This window comes from Babylonia areolata, chromosome 11, assembly GCF_041734735.1.
Source record: "Babylonia areolata isolate BAREFJ2019XMU chromosome 11, ASM4173473v1, whole genome shotgun sequence".
In the NCBI taxonomy this organism is placed as follows: Eukaryota; Metazoa; Mollusca; class Gastropoda; order Neogastropoda; family Buccinidae; genus Babylonia; species Babylonia areolata.
This window is the reverse complement of record NC_134886.1, coordinates 13,219,767-13,235,916: the sequence shown is the minus strand read 5'-3', so window position 1 is coordinate 13,235,916 and position 16,150 is coordinate 13,219,767. Positions and strand designations below refer to the sequence as shown.

Here is a 16,150-nt window from a genome sequence, read left to right as displayed (position 1 = left end):
CAGGAGCTGGCGAGACTGCTGAAGAACATTCAAGGCGGTGAAGTTGATTGTTTCCCCCCATAAAAAAATTATATTCCAGTCCAGGCCATGCTTAGCAATTTTTGATATTTTTCTTAATAATAAATAAAAGGGTGTGGTTAATAAGTGTTTTCGTGTTTTGGGGAGAACACGTTCTGATTGGAGTGACAAGTGAACAGATAGCAGGCATACACTTACAAGCAAGCACACTCATTCTTATGTAGTTATTTCTGTCTATCTGGCACTTTCTTTACACTGATATCTGTTCTGACATCATCCCACATCTGTCCGATATCTGTTTTATCATTGTCCTACATCTGTCCTATATCTGTTCTACTGCCCCACATCTGTCCAATATCTGTTCTACAGTCACCCCGCATCTGTCTGATATCTGCTCTACAGTCACCCCATATCTGTCACATATCTGTTCTACTGCCCCACATCTGTCTGATATCTGTTCTAGTCACCCCACATCTGTCACATATCTGTTCTACTGCCCCACATCTGTCTGATATCTGTTCTACAGTCACCCCATATCTGTCACATATCTGTTCTACTGCCCCACATCTGTCTGATATCTGTTCTAGTCACCCCATATCTGTCACATATCTGTTCTACTGCCCCACATCTGTCTGATATCTGTTCTAGTCACCCCATATCTGTCACATATCTGTTCTACTGCCCCACATCTGTCTGATATCTGTTCTAGTCACCCCATATCTGTCACATATCTGTTCTACTGCCCCACATCTGTCTGATATCTGTTCTAGTCACCCCATATCTGTCACATATCTGTTCTACTGCCCCACATCTGTCTGATATCTGTTCTAGTCACCCCATATCTGTCACATATCTGTTCTACTGCCCCACATCTGTCTGATATCTGTTCTACAGTCACCCCATATCTGTCATATATCTGTTCTACTGCCCCACATCTGTCTGATATCTGTTCTACAGTCACCCCATATCTGTCATATATCTGTTCTACTGCCCCACATCTGTCTGATATATGTTCTACAGTCGCTCCACATCTGTCCTATATCTGTTCTACTGCCCCACATCTGTCCAATATCTGTTATACAGTCATCCAACATCTGTCTGATATCTGTTGTACTGACCCAAATCTGTCCAATATCTGTTGTACAGTTATCCCACATCTGTCCGACATCTGTTCAATAGCTGTCACACATCTGTCCAATGAATGTTCTACTGCCCCACTCTGTGCGATATCTGTTCGTATGTTATACTGTCGTCCAACATCTGTGCAATACCTGTTCTACCGTCATCCCACATCTGTCCGATATGCATTCTAAAGCTCCATATCTGTTCAACATCTGTTCCATTTTGTCCTACACCTGTTCAATACCTGTTCTACCACCACACATCTGCCAGGTATATTCTACTGCCCCACATCTGTCCGATATGTTTTACTGTCCCACATCTGTCCAATATCTGTTCTACAGTTGTCCCACAGCTCACATATCTGTTCTACAGCCCCACATCTGCCCGATACCTGTTCTACAATCATCCCACACCTGTGCGATGCCTGTTCTACTGCCCCACATCTACCATTGTCCCATATCTGTCTGATATCTGTTCAGCCATTCCATATATGTTCTAATGTCCCACATCTCTTCTGCCATCCCCAAATCTGTTCCTCCATCCCTCATGTAGTTTCCATTTAATATAAATAAAAGCACTCAACAATGTGGTTCACAACAATATGAGAAAGGAAAAGACAAATCTCAAAGTGTCACAGTATCATAATCTACTGTCACCAACAGACTATTTCAAGGGCAGCTCCAGCTCCCATGTACACTTGCTTTTACAGGTGGGCTTTCATGTATTTGAGTTTTGACATCTTTTTTATCTCGCTGTCACAGTAGCCTTATTCTGTTTTCAAGGATCTGCAAGCTGGGTGTATACACATCAAAGGAATTAATGTCTGCATGTATGTTTATATGAGAGATAAATAAAAATTACCTCCACCCTTAAAACACAAGATGCTGTTACCGGGAACTGAACCAAGGACCCTCAGATCAGACTGAAATTCTAAGGCCCTGACCAACTGGCTGTCACGCTCATCTGTTAAAAAAAACAATTCTTTTGAGATACCTTTTGAAATCTGCCAGTGAGGGCTGTCTTTATAATACTAAAGAGACAAAAGACCGCAAACAAGAGTTTACCTCCATTTCCCATGACTGTAAGCGAAGCGTTTTGAGAATGGTCGAGACACGTTGTTGAAACCAGGGACAGGCAATGTACAGGATTGCAAAAATCACTTTCTGGCGTGGGGAGATCCATGGACCACTGTCAACGCCACCTGTCTTCCTCTGTGCGTACCTTATGCCCAACAACCTCTGGCCCACTGTTTGGTCACTGGATGACAGTGTGAACTGCAAATCCATATTATCAGCATCATTGAGAATTGTACCATCACTATTGCCAGCTGTAACAACATCATTGTCACTATTAAGTGCAACACCATGATCATGCAACATATGGTAGATGATGAAAATCATATGACAGTCAACTGGATCATTATCACTGTCATCATGATCATGATCACTGTAAACTGCAACACCAACAGTATAATCATAATCATCACTGTGAATAATAAGCTCAATGTCAACCTGATCACCACCACTTTCATCATCAGTCCCAGATCTGTCAACAGCTGAACAACTTTGCCACAGACACCATCAATGCCATCTGTTTTCAGTTTCCATAAAGGCAAGTCCACATTTGCTATATTATGTCTGTTAATTCATGGTAAATAAGAGAAAATATACATGGTGTTGAGGTCAGATGAAAGGAAGCTATAAAGTGACATGAGCCTAATGATTCATACATGCTGAAGGGCAAGGACTGGAGAATCCACTTGGGGGTTATCTGTGTCTCTATATGTTAAGATTTATTTTTAAATACTGCTTGATAACTGACAAACAAAGTTCAGTCATTACAGGTGTCTTGACTTGGCTGCAGTCTGAAGCAGTTTGAGGATGGCTTTGTACATGAATGCCTGGAAGTTATTACAATGAGAAATATATATATATGTGTGTGACCAAGCGCTATGCTTGCTCCAATACTTGCCTCATGCACAAGCTGTATTAGCTTGCCTCACGCACAAGCTGTATTAGCAGACGACAGTTTTCGCAACTAACCCATGCGCAGAATGTGTGATGTCACACCACTTACATCATTTTGTCCTCTTCGCCAGACAACCTACTCACGGCTCGACCAGTGTCACATCGCGGTACGTCATTGGCTGAGCGGAAACTTGTGTTTCTGCACTACCGTATTTAATTAATATATCTTTTGTCGGATCAGTAAACTACAAGTATTATATACTGGCAGAATCGTCGTGATTCCATCTTTAAGTCTATTCCATTTATGTTTGCCTACGTTAAACTGATTTAACGCAGTTTGTAATTTTCAGCGATGAGCTTGTTAAAACTGACCCTGCTCAGGTGACTTAAATTAAGATTATAAATTTATCTTAAATAACCAACACTTCATTTTATACTCATTATAAAGTAGGTGTTGAGCTCTTTCTTTTGCAACTTATCTGTCGTAAATCGGTTCAGGAATCATTTAGAAATCTGTCACTGAACACCTTGTGAAAAAAACACAGTTGTCATCGGATTTGGCCTGATTAATGACGATCTGCTCGCAGCACACGTGACGGTCTTTGCAGTCAGTTTAACTTGCATAAATTGGCACAGTGAGTGATGAGTGGTCATTTCATATTTGGCTTTGATGCAACGGATAACTTGTGTAAGTTCATTCACCACTTAATGGTTAAGCCATGATGGTGCTTCACTTACTCTCTGGTCTGTCAGTTTGCCAGTATTATATCTAAGCCACCGATTCTCCATCTTGTTTATTATTCAGGTATTATCTTACATGCTGATATCAGTTGTACTGCTACAGTGTGCTCAGTACTCTAAGAGGTGTGTAGTATTCTGTTGAGGTGATTACAAGATAGTGTTTGATTAATATCAGTTATTGGTTAAAACCACCTGATATGTATCAGTCTGTTAGATAGTGTTTGATTAATATCAGTTATTGGTTAAAACCACCTGATATGTATCAGTCTGTTAATTGTAATTTAGTTGTCATGCTCTCTCCTATACAGCTTACTCCAGTATAGTGCAACATGATAAACTGATTCATTTGAGTCACTTTGACACAGTATAAGCTTTACCTAATCTATACTGTCAGTGTACTTTCACTAAATCAGCATAGCTTCAATCACTTTAACTGCACTATTTAAACGTATTAGGAATGCCATTTGATGTCAGTGTTTGGTCTTCACACATATGCAATACCAAGTGGTAATCTTTCCATGTAATATGTATACATGTGCTTTATTATTCACTTGTGCCGACATGTTGTGCTAATGACATTTATTTGTGTCATTCCAGGCATTGTCTTCTCTTAGTTCTTCTCTTCTTAGGTCTTCTCTTTTATGTGTTCTTCTATTGTTCTTTATTTCTTCTCCTTTAGTTTATAACTATTGTAAATAAAACAATAGAAAAACCCATTTGTGACTGGCCTCTATATGTTCCTGGCCTGTGCGCGGGAATTCTTCTCATCTATCCTTTAATACAGTAAATCATCATTAGTTAAGTCTTTTGTGCCGTACCCTATTAGAACCATTCAGTACACGGCTACACACACACACACACACACACACACACACATGTATACCAGATTAATATCTGCTGAACAATATCTATCATGGTGTTTACCTTTCTCAGTGCTGTCTATGTGAGTGAGAGAGAGAGAGAGAGAGAGAGAGAGTGCATGCACACACATGTGAACAAGTGTGATACAAGGCTGAGGCATTGGGCCAGTATCAGTTTTCCTATTCACTCTCTCCCCCTCACAGAGTTTGTTGCCAACTACAACTAGGAATGTCATGTGGATCAGTGGCTTAGGGTCTGACATTACTGGTTGTAGTTGGCAACAAACTCTGTGTTATTGTTTTTTATTTTAATTTTTTTAGTATGCGCATGCCTTCACTCAAATCTGCTTGCACATAATGCGCATCACATTGACTTGTTGCCATTCCAGAAGAAATGGTCAATCACTTCATCCCCTCCCCTAGAAATGGTCAATCACTTCATCCCCTCCCCTAGAAATGGTCAATCACTTCATCCCCTCCCCTAGCAGTTGCACATACTAAAAAAATCAAAATCAAAATTAATAACACTGTACGCAAACACATGCACACAAGTGCACATCCAATATCACTCAAATGTGGAAAATATGTTACTTTAAAGCATGATCACACGAACTATCATTGCTTAACTGCCAATGCCCTTTGTGCAAACAGGATGGGGACCATGTTTTCTGAAAATCTTATCAGTTTAACACAGAGAGAGAGAGAGAGAGAGAGATACGGGCAAAAAGACTGACAAAAAAACATGAGGAAGTGTGCAGTCCAACTATGCAGTGTCTTCACTGACATATTTAACATGTCCTTTCAGTCTTGTGTGGTGCCTCACTGCTTTAAGAAATCAACAATCATTCCTGTTCCAAAAAAAGCACAGCCTAGTTGTCTTAATGATTATTGTTCCGTAGCCTTAACATCAGTCGTAATGAAAACATCTGAACGCTTGATTCTACAATTCCTAAAAACCTGCATTCCTCCATCTTTTGATCCCTTTCAGTTCGCCTTTAGTGCTAACAGATCAGCTGAAGATGCCATTAGCATAGGTCTCTACCATGTCCTCAGATATCTCGAAAATCCTAACAGCTAGCTATGCCAGGATCCTTTTCATTGACCACAGCTCTGCGTTCAACACAATAGTACCAACAAAATTATATTTTAAATTGAAAGACCTCTCGCTGCTTGAATCAATTTGTGCATGGATCCTGAATTTTCTAAGATGCAAGTTGTTAAAAGTTGGTGACCTCACCTCCTCCACATTCATTCTCAACATAGGCACCCCACATGGATGTGTTATATCCCCACTGTTGTACTCACTATTCACACATGACTGTGCAACTCAAAATGAATGTAACACCATGGTCAAGTTTGCCGACGATACTATTCTAGAAGGGCTGATTATGAACATTGCTGTGAAAGTACATGGAGTATTCAGTAATCAGAGAAGTACAGTACCACTGTTTGACACTAAAATAAAAACGGGAATTAGCAAAGTCCACTGTGCATGCGCAGGCATGAGGGTGGGGGTGGGGTGACAGCCGTAGGCATGGAAGAGGCACAGGTTGGGATCAGGGTATTCAACCACTGCATGCCCAGGAACTAATCAAAAGCTGTGAGGATAATTTTACTGCTTTATTTATGCAAGTGGTCTCTGTGAACCTGCATAACAAATGGCACACCACCTCTCGTCTCACCCGCATCCCACCCCACCCCTCATTATCTCTTTTTCGTTCAACACCTACCAGATCACAATGCACCCATCAAGTGAGCAGATAACAGTCCTGATCTGATTGTGAGATACACTATTTTCTCCTTCAAGTACGTCTCTCAATGTTCTCACACACACGCCCCACCCATTGCTGTTTTGTACACCTTCCCATTGTAATAATAATAATAATAATAACAACTGGACATTCATCAGCGCTTTCCTCATTGCACAAAGCGCTTAACAATCCACACACACACGCATACCAAGCACACAGTCCCCAACTCACAATCATGCACAATAAACATATATATGCGCATACAAACTCGAAGTTACAATACAAACATACATACATGTATTTGTATTTAGGGACATGGAAGTTTCTACCATCGGCAGCAGAGCGAAGAGATCGGGAGGGTACATAGATTTGAAAGATGTCAGAGAGGTATCGTGGTGCAGTTCCAGATATGACACTGTTGACTGTAGCAGAGACAGGCAACTTTGTATTTGATTCTTTGCTCTATGGGTAACCAGTGCAACTCTTTTAGAAGGGATGTGCAGTGTGCGGATCTTTTTGCTTTATAAATCAGTTTGGTGGCAGAGCTTCGTACCTGCTGCAGTGGTCTTAGGAGTGTTTGTGGACAACCGATGAGAAGAGAGCTGCAAGTCTAATCTAGAGAGTATGCATAATTTAACTAGTGTTTTGGTTGCACAGAGTGTGAGGTAGTGGTAGTTAAAAGTAGGCTGCTTGACAGGTTTTGCTGATGTGATACTGCATGGAAAGATCTTTATTGAGGAAAAAGCCAAGGTCACGGACATGATCAGAGAATGAGATAGAAGAGTTTCCAAGATCGGCAGAGGAAGGCAATGAAGAGGCATCTTGTGATGGAGGAAGGAGTCTGAGGGCTTGTGGCTTATCATCGTTTAGTTTCAGTTTGTTTTCTGTCATCCAATTTTTCACTTCTGTTACAGTCTTGAAGAGTTTGAATAAGATGTTCATAATTTGAAGGGGAATCAGAATGTTTCAGTTGAGTATCATCAGCGTTCATTTCATGACGGACGGAATAAGTGTCAATGAAAGGTGTGAGTGGAGTGGTGTAGAGTATGAAAAGCACTGGGCCTAGCACAGAGCCTTGGGGAATGCCGAAATTAAGAGTGGATTCAGAAGATCTATTCCCGTTAACAAGGACAATTTGTTTTCTGTCAGAGATAAGATCAAAACCAGTTGAGGGCAGTGTATGTAACTAGTTCCAAAAGTTTGATTCAAACGTGAAAGAAGAATATCGTGATCTATTGTATCAAAGGCTTTAGAAAGGTCCAAAAGTAGAAGAACATAAATTTTGTCTTGGTCTAGAGAATTCAACAGCTCATTTACAATGTGCTTCGTTACCTCAATTTGTCGCGGTATTGTTTATTGTTGCTTGTAGTCCAGCCAACCGGACAGGGCCATATCAGTCAGGACTGTCAAACCATACAAACACTCAACAGTGCCAATCAACATAACAAAATACAGTTCATGACACATTACCCTAAGCATTTACAAAGGCAAATAAGACTCGCCCAAGCTGAGGTCAGCCATTTCGCTTAAAATATCATCCCCAGTTTACAACAACAAAAAATCATTAAAAAAAAGGGAAGAAACAATACTTCAAAGTCAAACAAAAATACATAAAAAGGTCATATATTATAGGAAAATAACACTGCAGAATGGACAGCCAGTGCCCATCCAAGTGTTTACAAAATCACTGCCTAATCGCCAGAGCAAATCAGCACAGACAGTACATCAGATTGCAAAAAAGAGAACAAGAGAGGCAAGGCCTTGAAGACTCACTTGTGATTGAGAGTAAAACACACAAGCTTTTTATGTATTGAGTATAATTTCAAAATGTAATGTTTAAGGTGAGAAAGAGCAGTTTAAAGCAAATTAAGTCCCCTAGCATAATTACAGAGTAATTTCCCTTTTTTACTATCCGCACCAAAACGTTTGCAAAATAAATAAAGCTTCCATGCTTAGCAAAAGAAGTTCCTGTTTGAACAAAAAATGATAATAATCACTCCTCTTGTTGTTGTTGGGTCAGAATATCAGATCAAAGTGCCAAGTTTAGAAAATACAAAAAATATCAATATAACAGTAAATGCAGTTTGCATATAATTAGGCTTCATTATTTATTTTTTTGTGCCCATCCCAGAGGTGCAATATTGTTTTAAACAAGATGACTGGAAAGAACTGAATTTTTCCTATTTTTATGCCTAATTTGGTGTCAACTGACAAAGTATTTGCAGAGAAAATATCAATGTTAAAGTTTACCATGGACACACAGACACACAGACACAGACACACAGACACACACACACAGACAACCGAACGCCGGGTTAAAACAAAGAATCACTTTGTTTACACAAGTAAGTCAAAAAAGTGTCAAGGCTTGCTAGAAAAAAGAAAGGGGAGTGGACTGGGAAGGCAGACAACTGACAACAGTGAAGGAACAAAAAAGGCAGAAATAAAGACAGCAATAGAAAAGAGGGAATTTTTAGCACAGAATATCCAGAAGGTGGGGACTGTATTTATACTGAAAGACCCCCAGCACTCCCATGGATGATTTGTCGTGGTAGGTTCCTTGAGGTCCAGTGACAAAAAAAAAAGACCAAGTTGAAGTCAGTATCACATCCACACAAGACAAAAACGCCCACAAAATTCTCTCTCTCTCTCTCTCTCACACACACATACACACACACACCTATCCTCCGCTCCAGTACACATCCCACCCTGCCATTTAATCTAACCTGCGCGCACACACACACACACACACACACACACACACACACACACACACATCCCACTGAGGTCGAATGTCAAGTAGGGTGACTGGCTGTCAAGCATTTTTTTTAAGTGACAGATGGAGTATGTCTGCCTCTGTGTGTGTGTGTGTGTGTGTGTGTGTGTGTGTGACATGGTATCACTGTCAGTCAGCAATGTGAGTCCCTGAAGAATGTGATGTGTTGGTAACCACCACCACCGCAATTATCTCATGACAAAACTGTCTTTTTAGCCTGTGTCCATTCGCTTTTCCAAATACATTCTACACTGTATCTCTTCCCCTTGTCACCTTTTTGATTTACTAAGTCTAGATAATTTTGTGTACATGTGTAAGCAGCGCGAGTGTATCCAACGGTGGAAGCAAACCTGTGCACTGCACTGTTCATGACCTTCAGGTACGATGGGCTTTTGTTTATCCCTTTTTGCTGTTGTGATGATATGTCTGTTCGGAAGAAAATGGTTGGGAAGTGTTGTGATGTTCACAATTATGTGTGTGTGTGTGTGTGTGTGTGTGTGTGTGTGTGTGTGGAATGAAAACCTATTTCGTTTTCAAGTTGAGAGTTGCCCCTCCCCCAGCCCCACACACCCCTCCCTCCCTCCCTCTCTCTCTCTCTCTCTCTCAGGAAAATACCCTTTGGTAGTAAAACTTTTGTTATGTGTATTGAATACTGGTTGAAACTGTTGAAGCTTCCAGAAACACGATTATGCAGGCAGGCCTATAATTGGCCTATATATATATATATATATATATATATATATATATATATATATATTCAAATGGAGTTCTGAAAAGAGAACCGGTGTAAAAGGCCAGATCTTATCCCTGGCTGGTTCTTACCCCGGGTAAGAACCAACCTAGGCCATCTGTTATCCCCGCTGGCTGGAATATACCCCCTGTGTACACTTCGCTCACCCAACCAGTCTGTATCACATTTACACATAAAAGACATGAAACACATGATGATAATGATGATGGTGATGATTATGATTATATTAACAATACTAATACTAACAACAACAACAACAACAACAACAATAACAATAATAATAATAATGATAAAGGGAATGTATATAACTCCTTCCAACGCTCAAGCCACTTTGCAATTAATGCAAAAAAGTGATGTGATGGTGTTCGTCAAAAACTTAATGTGATGATGTTTGTCCTTCGGATTCGAAGATGACCATGGCTTCAAGAGTCAGATGGAAGTGTGTGTGTGTGTGTGTGTGTGTGTGTCCAGAGGTGACTGGTGAGGCCAGTCCAGGCATGTGGGACACAAGTGAATGGGTGCTGTTGTGGCAGTGGATGCTGCTCGGGCCTTGGGCACAGCACGCTTCCGTTGCACCTCGGTGATGCGCCTGGCTTCAGCTGCACGGGTTTTTGTGGTGATTATGCTTGCCAAGCTGGACGGTCCAGAGCAAGTGTCTCCCAAGTGTTGATGTCGACGCCCAGGACTTTGAGGGACGCTTTGAGGCAGTCTTGGTAGCGTTTCTTCTGTCCTCCAAATGAGTGCTTGCCCTGACACAGCAGCTGATTAGACAGTTGGCTGTCTAACATTCTCACCACATGTCCAGCCCACTTGGCTTGGACATTCTGCAGAGGGTTTAGACGCTGCAGAGGCCAGCTCGTTCCAGGACTTCAGTGTTAGGAACTTTGTCCTGCCACCTGATGTGGAGGAGTCTGCAGATACAGCTCAAGTTGAGCTGTTTGGCGTGTCTGCTGTAGACAGTCCAGGTCTCGCTGGCATAAAGGAGGGCGGTAAGGACCACTGCACAGTAGACCTTCAGCTTAGTGGTAGAGCTGAGTTGTCTCCGCTCCCAGACGTTCTCACGGAGTCTCCCACAGGCGGCGCACACACAAACACACACACACCACCACCCCCACCCACCCACAGACATTCTCGTAATGTTCTTTACATGCCGTGCCACGCCCGCTCACATCATGCTCACTTTCAGACAACATCAGAGAGGTTAACAGTGACCTAGTTGGCATGCAGTGCAGGGGAGCATGTCTATGTTTCCCCAGGTCTAAGTTCTCCCAGGTCTGAGTTCCCACAGGTCAATGTTCCCCCACAGCTGACCATGGTTGACCACAGTTCAAGAGTGCTCAGACTGCATTATGTTGTCGCATTTGTACATTATGTCTTTGAAGATGTTTGACCACTGTATGACCACTACTGACCACTATCAGAATTCAGCTTGCATCACACTGTATGCAATATTGCAACGCTTTAGCAGATTTCACTATACTGTTGGCCATTACTGACCAGTACTTGCCACTGCTGACCATTACGTCAAATTCTTCAGATTGCGTTGTTTTGTCACATTTGTGCATTATCAAGACGTCCTGGTTTTTTGTTTTTGATTTTATTAACTGCAAACTGACCACTGCTGGTCACTGACAACCACTACCCAGTGACCACCGCTTACCACTACTGACCACTACAGTCCATTGACTACTACTGACCACTGCTGACCGCTATCCACTGCTGCCCACCACTGACTACTGCTGATCACCGCTAACCATTGACCACTACTGACCACTGCTGGCCACCATATACTGACCACTAACCATTATCGACCACTGACCACCAGTGACATCCACTGACCACTGATGACCACTGACTAATGCTGACCACCACTGATCACTGCTGAGCAACACTGACCACTGCTGAGCAACACTGACCACTACCACCACTGACTACTAGTACTACTGATCACTTACAACCGCTAAGCGACCAGAACCAACCACTGACCACTATATACTGACCACTTATGACTATTGACCTCTGACCACTACTGACCACTGCTGACCGCTTCTGACCACTAACCAGTTCTGACCACTGACCACTTCTGACAACTGACCACCGCTGCCCACTGACTTCTGCTAACCACTGACATCACTGTCCACTAATAAACACCGTTGCCTAGTACTGTCCACTGACCGCTGACTACCACTGACTACTGCTGACCACCGCTGACCACAATCACAGAGCACTACTGACCACCACTGACCACTATATATATACCACTACTGACCACCACTGACCACCATTAACCTCGGACAACTACTGACTACTACTGACCACCATTGACCACTGCAGATCACTGACCACTGTTGATGACCATTGACCACTACATACTACTGACTACCAGTGAGCATGACTGACCACTACTGACCACCACAGACCACCACTGACTGGTGACCACCACCGACCACTATGGACCGCTGACCACCACTGAGCACAGCTGACCACTACTGACTGCTGACCATTGACTATTGCTGACCACTGCTGACAAGCACCCAAAAGTGTATGTATGATTAAGCAAACATATGTTTTGGGGAATATAGACTTGGGAGGTATGCAGATCTGGGGGAACATAGACTTGGAGTAATACAGACCTGGGTGAACATAAACCTACCAAAAACGTTTTGGGGGGATTATCGACCCAGGGGAATATAGACTGAGAGAACAAAGACCTGGGGGAACAAAGACCCAGAAAACGTAAATTTTGGGGAACACAGACCCGTAGGAACATAGACCTGGGGGAATATAGTCATGTAAGAACTTGTAGCTGGCTGAAGGAAAATTATGGGGAACATAGACCTAGGGGAACATAAAGCTGACCCCCCAAATCATCTGCAAGATAAACCGCCAAACCATCATTTCATGGAGTGTGCGTGTGTGTGTGTGTGTGTGTGTGTGTGTGTGTGTGAATCAGAATCAGAATCAGAATCAGATGTCATGAAAACCGTGAATGAAAGGTTTACAGACACAACAATATAAGGGAGTGTGTGTGTGTGTGTGTGTGTGTGTGTGTGTGTGTGTGTGTGTGTGTGTGTGTGTGTTTGTGTTCTTTGTCTCTGTTCTTGCTCTTTGATTTTTTAGTGGAGATACCTTTCTTGAATACCTTCTTTTCTTTCTAGTTTCTCTTCTCAGTTTCTTCCTTCTTCCCTGTTCATTATCTTTAAAAAATATCGTTTTAAGTTTTATTCATCCTTTCACTCCAGTTGCTTATGGAGGACTGCTATCAAATGATACTTTTACGCCCAAAAGAAGACATTCAAATACTCAACACTATAACTTAATAAGAAAACGCAAATATGTTTCAAATAACAATTAGCATTTGAATGTGCAAATTTGATAAACGTACTTGTAGCTAACAAATTCCATCTGCTTCCAATGAACAAAAACAAACAAACAAACAAAAAACAAAAATGAAAAGTGACTTCGGAGACAAATATTTTTTCATGCACACGCTTGTCTCGGAAGTCATTATACTTTGTGCATTCCATTATAAGATAGAACTCATCCCCTATCACAACCATATTACAAACCTTGCAAACTCTTGTGGTGTGCCACTACGTCTCCCTCTTTTTTTTCCAACTCAAGATTACTAAGCATAATTCATCAAAAGCAGTCACTGTACATCAGAACGACTGAATGTCTCTCGGAACGAACTTCATGTTCAAATATAATATCAATTAAAACAGGTGTTCCTTATTGAAAAATTTTAAATGCAAACAAGACAATAAAAGCCCATTGGTAATAACTTTTGTGTGAAATATATTCCTCGCAGTTCACATACCCTTCATTCTGATGTTGTTAATCTTGGCACTCTTCAAATATCACTGTATTTCAGAGAAAAAGAGAGGGGGTAAGAAATGGCCCAGGGGATATAAACTGGCCTCGGTCAAACATTACCCCGAGTAAGATGTTGCCCAGGCCAGTTCTTACGGGGATAAAATCTGGCCTAGGCCAGTTCTTACGGGAGTTGGCCAGTTCTTACGGGGGTAAGATCTGGCCAGGGTAAGATCTGGCCTGTTACACTGGGCTTACAGAGTAAAAAAAGTTTGATCAGAACATTGTTTTGGAATCCAGAGTATTGTAATTCATGTGTATACGCATGCAGAGGATAGGTGTGTGTGTGTTCTTCTTCTTCTTCTTCTTTTTTTAACGTCTTTTCACTTTCAGTGATACTGCACGTGTCATGCGTGCATGTCTGTGTGAGGTGGGGGTAAGGGGATGGGGGTTGAAGGGGGATATACAGAGAAAAGATAAACCAGAACAATGGAATCAACAATTCATAAATATCTGTTTAACAGGCCTTCATCTCTGATCTGGAGACATGGATGACTGAAAACAAGCTAAAATTAAATGAGAAAAAAACTAAAATCATGATTATCACCCATCACTCCACAAAGACTTTGCCACTCAGTCTCTCTGCCTTCCTCAGTCTCCATCAGTGGCACCGACATTCCTCTTTCCTCTTCCGTCCATAATCTTGGTGTCATACTTGACCAGTCTCTTTCCTGTCAGCAGCATGTTGCAAATAATATGCAAATTCTGTTACTTTGAAATTCGCAGAATTGCATCCAGTCGTCATCTCCTGACTGAAGATGCAACCAAAACTCTCCTCTTTGCCTTTGGGCTTACCTTCGCTGCAATCTTTCAAATCCAGTGTGAAGACCCACCTCTTCCCCTCCTAAATAATTATCAACAGCTCATCCCTTTCCAGTATGAACTAAAATGAAGTGAGTGAGTGAGTTTCAGAATTTGTGGATTGTATTTTTGATTGTGTATCATTCATGATCGTGTGCTATGACTTGTGTGTGTGTGTGTGTGTGTGTGTGTGTGTGTGTGTGTGTGTGTGTGTGTGTGTGTGTGTGTGTGTGTGCATGCGCATGTGCTTGTGTGTGTCGTGGGTGTGTGTGGGAGGGTGTGTGTGTGAATAATCTTAATGTTTGGTGTCTTGTGTTCAATTTTTCCTTTTTGATATTTACATGTATGTTCTATTTGTGAACGCCTATGGCTTATTTTCAAGTTTAGGCGTATATGCTCATAATAATAATAATAATAGGTGTTGCTGATGTCCATGGACGGACAGACAAAAGCTGGAGTGCACAGTAAACCCATTTTATGAAGAAACTGTGGCCTTTATGGCTGTCACTGCCGGTGGAACGTACTGGATTAACCACCCCTCATTTGTTACATGTAACCCTGGGGCTGATTTTGACGGTATCCCAGATCTACACCCCAGATGTATTTCTGAAAAACTACCACATCTATACTGAAACTACCCCCACTAAATATACCAACCCACTGTAACTAGGGCGGCAGCTTGATAAATATTATTATATGTGGTATTGTGATACGGGTGATGGTGGTGGTGGCGGCAGTGACGGTGGTGTTGGTGGCGGTGGTGGTGGTGTTTGTGTTTGTGTGTGTGTTTCTGTGCACGTGTGTGTGTGTGCATGTGCACGCGTGCGTGTATGTAGGGTGAATGTGTGTGTGTGTGTGTGTGTGTGTTTTGTGCGTTTGTGTCTATGTATCCGGACTAACATGTGTGTGTGCCTATGCATTCATGTGTTTGTGTGTGTGTGTGTGTGTGTGTGTGTGTGTGTGTGTGTGTGTGTGTGTGTGTGTGTGCCCACCCATGTTTATGTTGTGTACGAGGGTGTGTATGCGCAAATGTGTATGAATCATGCGCATGCACATATTCATGTTAATGCAAGTTAGCGAGCACAATGCGAGCACATATTGTGTGTGTGTGTGTGTGTGCGTGCGTGCGTGCGTGCGTGTGTGTGCGTGTGTGAGAGAGAGAGAGAGAGAGAGAGTGTGTGCGCGCGTATTGTTCTGTTTGACTGTCCATCTCTGTATGGGTGTATGTATTGCTGTATGCACGAGTATGTCCGTGCATTTGTGCACGCACACGAGCTGACGCGCATGTTCGAGCGATGGTGTGTGTGTGTGTGCGTGTGTGTGCGTGCCCATGCGTGTGTGTTGTGAGTATGTGTGCATACATTTATGCGTATGCACCTGAGCACGTACACATGCACACATACACAAGCACACATACAAACTTCCCCTTACACACACACAAACAAACACGCAAATGCTCTTGTATGTTTGTGCACATACGCATGAACATG

General features: G+C 42.1%; 2 protein-coding genes across 9 annotated transcripts in view; one reads left to right on the top strand and one right to left on the bottom strand.

The window, feature by feature from the left end:
- LOC143287547 (peroxisome biogenesis factor 2-like) overlaps positions 1-16,150 on the bottom strand; it is a 65,113-nt gene that overhangs the window by 19,841 nt on the left and 29,122 nt on the right. For 7 of the 8 annotated variants that reach the window (XM_076595616.1, XM_076595614.1, XM_076595613.1 and 4 more), the window contains one exon: positions 2,205-2,414. In XM_076595616.1, coding sequence (XP_076451731.1) covers positions 2,205-2,414 — 210 coding nt within the window. Of the gene's footprint in view, positions 1-2,204; positions 2,415-5,945; positions 6,079-16,150 lie in introns of those variants that run through there. The other variant, XM_076595620.1, reaches the window with a different exon arrangement.
- The window catches only part of LOC143287546 (uncharacterized), a 178,517-nt gene continuing 171,841 nt past the window's right edge, over positions 9,475-16,150 (top strand). Inside the window, exon 1 of the mRNA XM_076595609.1 lies at positions 9,475-9,614. The gene's annotated coding sequence lies outside the window, so the exon portion shown is untranslated. The remainder of the gene's footprint in view (positions 9,615-16,150) is intronic.